The sequence below is a fragment of the Panicum virgatum genome, chromosome 8N, assembly GCF_016808335.1.
Source record: "Panicum virgatum strain AP13 chromosome 8N, P.virgatum_v5, whole genome shotgun sequence".
NCBI lineage: Eukaryota > Viridiplantae > Streptophyta > Magnoliopsida > Poales > Poaceae > Panicum > Panicum virgatum.
The window spans coordinates 30,880,190-30,885,366 of NC_053152.1; the positions used below are offsets into that span (position 1 = coordinate 30,880,190).

General features: G+C 47.9%; 1 protein-coding gene across 1 annotated transcript; it reads right to left on the reverse strand.

Moving 5' to 3' along the window:
• Positions 1 to 2,809: 2,809 nt before the first annotated feature.
• On the reverse strand, positions 2,810 to 4,388 carry LOC120685921 (lecithin-cholesterol acyltransferase-like 1). The gene is made up of 2 exons (XM_039968058.1): positions 3,875 to 4,388; positions 2,810 to 3,772 (listed from the first exon to the last, which is right to left on the reverse strand). Exons 1-2 carry the CDS (start codon positions 4,288 to 4,290, stop codon positions 2,857 to 2,859), a joined length of 1,332 nt encoding a protein of 443 aa, XP_039823992.1. The 5' UTR covers positions 4,291 to 4,388; the 3' UTR covers positions 2,810 to 2,856.
• Positions 4,389 to 5,177: the final 789 nt, after the last annotated feature.

The window sequence follows — 5,177 nt, forward strand, 5'->3', positions numbered from 1 at the left end:
ATTGCCGACTCATCTGGGTCCACAATACATTTATATACATCATTGTAGTGCACAAATAGTTCATTCATACTACCAATTTATAACTAATATTGAATACGCTATTAATAAAACTGAACTACAAAATTATAACGATGCATATGGCCTTCTGACTGCATAACTGTGTAAAAAATTTGTTTCTCTATATGGAACTTTATAGTTTTGTACAAGAAACGACGCATGTGGCCTTCTGGCCTAGCTGAGCTGCGGGTCTCGAATTGGCGCAGCATGCATCTCGAATGTGGAATCTTGTAAAGTTTTGGAATTTTGAAGGGAACTAAATAAAGCACCCTTGCATATGTAATTGATAATATTTTCATACAAAATTTGAATTCAAATATATAATTGATAATGTATATAACTATAGTAAATAGATACTATTCACTTATCAAATAAATTGATAAAACATATAAATATAATAATTTGATAGTATTCACATATCAAATAAATTGATAACGCATATAACTACAATAAAATGCTACAACTAAAAATAATTATCACATGTATAAACTAAATTAAGTGATAACTGCTTCTAAAAGCCAATTGCTAAGTTATGGAAAAAAATAACTAACATTTTTTGAAAAAAAAAACACAAAAAATCGCCTCCTCTCCCCTCACTCAGCTGCCATGAACAGTGAGTTCACGACAGCTTGGAGGGGGGAGGGGTTGGGGTATTTATAGGCGTGCCTCAAAGGAACCAGTTGGTGCTCAACAACCGGTGCCAAACAATAGGCATAGGCACCGGTTGAAGTTACCAACCGGTGCCTTTATTGTGGGCACGTGGCGGCACCGGGTCATGGCGAAACCCGGTGCCATTGTACGACTTTTAGGTACCGGTTGGTGGAACCAACCGGTGCCTATAATGGGGCTTTGGTACCGGGTAATGCTTTAACCCGGTACCAAACCCTTTATCTTTGATCGCCGCTGGCCAAAGGTAACAGCTGCATCAGTACCGATTGCAAAAGTAGTTGGTACCTTTGGCCAGGACTTTTGGCCTGTTTTCTAATAGTGAAGATAGGATGGGAGAATATGTGCAAGGTGGTTGACATAGAGCTGTCCCTCATGTACGACATCCTCTACACCAAGGCAGCCAAAATCCAGACATGCTTGATGAGTTATTTCATCCGCATCGCCTCTCCGGTCACCACCGCTACAATGACCATCCTGTTTTGGTGCTCCAGCAAAGATGCTCAGAGGAGGCCAGATGTGATCATCACTTACATCCTGCTGGTCGTAACCTTCCTCCTAGAAGTGAGATGGCTGCTCAGAGTTACAGCTTCAACCTGGACATATGTATTCTTCAACGAAGCTCAGGTTCAGGGGGAGAGTTGGCTTCAGCACCAAGTTTTTTGCACTGGAAGGTGGCATCGGCTCCGTCGTCTCATCATCTCTCTAGATCCACGACAGCTGCTCTGGTGGAAGCCAAGGGGCAGCTACAGATTGTGGACAGGCACTATTAGGAAGTACAACCTGTTTGGGGAGTACTGCAGTCATGGTTTAGTGAAAGATATATGTGCAGCAGAATGTTGGATCGGGTGATTCTATCAGAGGACACCAGGACTGAATACGAACACTCCAGCGGCTCCAAGCTTGGAAAGCTTGGTAGCAGAGAAATCGTCAAGGAATTGTTATTCGAAAAGATAATGAAGGCATTGGGGAAGGGGTATTCTCGGGACAAGTTCCCTATTTCGCCTACTACGGTGTATCCAGCTGTGGCTCCGCCTGGTCCTGCTAGCAACGAGATACTGCAGAGAAGGCATCCGTTAGATGTGGCACTCGGCTTCGTCCCGGAATTCCAAGAGATGATCCTTATTTTGCACGTCGCCACAGACGTTTTCCTCGTCGAGATGAGCAATCAATGTCAGCATCTCTGCGAGAAGAAAAAGCGATACAAGGAGGCGATCGAGACCACATCGAATTACATGACATTCCTAGCCGCCGCACGACCAGAAATGCTACCGGGTCTTTAGTCTCCGCAGCCTGTTCAACGACACACGTACGAAGCTGGACGGAATTTGGCAAACGCAATCAGGTGGAAGAAGTCTAAGCAGAAACAACCTTGCTGGCACCCTTCGAGAGGTAGAGACGATGAACAGGTGGCAGAGTAGGAATCCGGGCTCCAATGGTGAAGGAGACCACCAAAGCTCTATTCTGTCGGAAGGGATTATAATTGCTGAGGTTCTAATACTGGCAATGCTAGGCACTCCGATGCGTTACGACTGCATCATCAGTCATCTGGGAATTCATCCCCACTGTTACGACGACGAGGATTTTGAGAAAAAGAAGGACAGAATTCTCTTCCTAATTCAGTTATTGATTCCGGATTTGAAGAAGGGCATAGCTACAGAAAAGTCTTAGCTAATCCTCGAACTGTTGGAGCTCATCCTCGAGTCTTGGGTCCGTTTGCTCATCAATGTATCAACCCGTTGCGGCAGAGACTCCCATGCCAAGCAGCTCGGCCGTGGCTGCGAGCTTACCACTATTGTGTGGATCCTATCACATCATGCTAGCGTGTTTGGCATCTAGAGATGACGAGAGAAACAATGTATCCGACACCTCGTATATGTAGTATTATTTCTTGGCATAGGTGTCCAAGAAATTTTTTTTGTCCGGGCACATGGATGGCGATTTAGTCTTAAAATTGACAGTTATTAGTGTGGAAGTATCTATACCAAACTTTTTTTAGACTGTGTGCCGTTTAGGCAGAGATCGGGAAAATTTCAAGACGATGTACCACCTTAATGTATTGTATTTGAAATCAATAAAATTTCCCTTTTCCAAAAAGAAAGATTGAATATTATATTGAATTTTGTAGAAATATTAATAAGAGAAATGCATTTCAACCAAGCGATTTAACTCTACGATCTCATTCATTATCTTCTTGACAGCCCGTTGATTGATAATTAATTCAGAGTGCGGAACCTTAGCAACTCTGATGGACTTGAAGAGCTCCTTTTGTCCCGGCTGTTTCCCCACCTTCTCCTGGAACGCCAACATGGCAATCACGTTGATGGTGCCGTCACCATCGCCGTACACCATTTCAGGCGGCATGTCGAAGTCACCTTCCCAGTACACCAGTTGCTCCTCCGTTGGGACACCCACTCCATACATATGAGTCATTGGAACCATGGGCGCCTTGAAGTAGCCCATCTTTGCGAGCTCACGCTCTCTGAATGGCTTGTCGCCGTTGGCGCAACTGATGGCAAGAAGCAGATCGGCGATATCATACGCCGAGTAATTCTTGCTCCTGGTCACCACGAGTGGCCTGCGCCCAAAGACCGCTGGGCATGGTAGGTTCACGATGGCAGTCTCGAAGGTCCTCCACATCGACCGCACCGACACAGCAGAGGCGGACGGAACGTAAACCATGTCTGCCGGCGGCCCCGAGACAACGCTTCTTATCGCGCGAACGTAGCCTCCCGACCATGTCGGTGCTACCATAAAGAGGTGCTTGATGAACTTGTTCCGCCACGGCGACGGGGAGTTCCTGACGAACTCGAGGGCAACCATGGCCCCGTAGCTGTGTCCGAAGACGATGGCGGCCCTGCTTTGATTCTTCTTGGTAGCGTCCTCGATGAGCCTCGTTACCCGGCTAAAGTACCGGGAGTAAACTCGAGATGTCTGGCCGGGGACCGGAGGGGCGTACCGGAAGTCATAGGGAGCCCCGAAGAGGGTCTCTCCGTCGCGGTACCCGAATCTCTCTAGGGTAGACCTCAGTGCTCCAAAGCAATATTCCCTGTGCAGAGTAGAGTTGGGCTGGGCAATGAGTCTGGGCACGTACCACTACTGGGGTAACAACATGGCTTGATCGCAGTTGAGTAGATGCTGTGGGACTTACGGGTGTGGTGCGTACTTGGAGCTGAACCCGCGAGCGGAGCCGAAGTTGGGGACGCGCGTGGCCACGCCGGGCAGGTTCCGGAAGTCCCCGAGGGCGGGGTCGTAGACGAGGCGCATCTGCTCCTCCAAGCACGCAGCGGTCTCGGCGTCCAGTGCCCAGGTGCGGTTCGTCCACAGCCCGAACCACCCCTTCCCTCTCATCCGGCCGCAGCGTGGCGTTGAGGGCTCGTAGGCCTCGGTGAGCCGAGCCTCCAGGTCGGGGCAGGTCACGCCGGGGACCAGGACGATCGGGTGGAGGCCGCCGGCCGTGCCGCCGCCGGCCGTCTGCCGGTGGACTGACGAGAAGTGGTCTCGGAGGGGAGCCGGGAGGAGAAGCAGGAGTAGCGCTGAGAGGAAGCCGAGTATCGGGGCGGCCATGGCGTTGGGTACGGTGGTGCGCTGCCGGCCGGAGATGCTGTTTCTGTCGGCACGGCTAAAAGATCTCCGGCCGGGCGCGCAAGTCTATTGCCTTATTGTGGCCGTGCAATCATCGTTCAGGATCGGACAATTATGGATTGGTCCTACCTGACACGTGCTGAATTCCAGTTCGATCCGTGCGGATGAGCATGTTATGTGGCTCACACGCAGGATCGCATGATCTGTCCGTCTGTCTTCCTCTCCATCTAATCTTTATCTTTATAGCAAAGTGACCAGGCTCCAACCGAGTGAGCTAGAGTTGACATATATAGTTTTGAATGTGCCTGAATTGTATCAACAAACTTGATATATACCAGACACATGAGATACTATTTGTATCCGAACCCGAACGTAACGAAAAATATAACTATCAATTTCATATCTTTATATATACGCCTGTGTTAGAGTGCGGAGCGGAATCCGCCTCCGCGGTACCCACGAGCTGGCGCCCTACCAGATTTAGAATCATCGGAGCCCAATCAACCAAGATAGAGCATCTCCAAGAGTTTGCCAAATTTTACTTGGCAAATCTTGTGATTTGCTAACTCCCAAAAATATATGCCAAGTAAATAAACAGCTCCTCTCCAATAGTTTCCTATTTTAGACTTGGCAAAAGAAAAAACTTATTCACATGTGGAACCCTGCACTTTTCACAAAATAAGTAAGCCTAGATCTAAAAACTTCCCTCTTTCTTCTTGCATCAGGAACCCTGGGAGAGAAACATAATTGCATTTTTATTCTTTCCGGTGCTGCTGCTCTATATCTATATTACACACTACTACAATAATATTTCCTGAGGCGGTTGAAAAATATTTTATGAGGCGGTAAAGGTAACAGCCTCTGAGCAA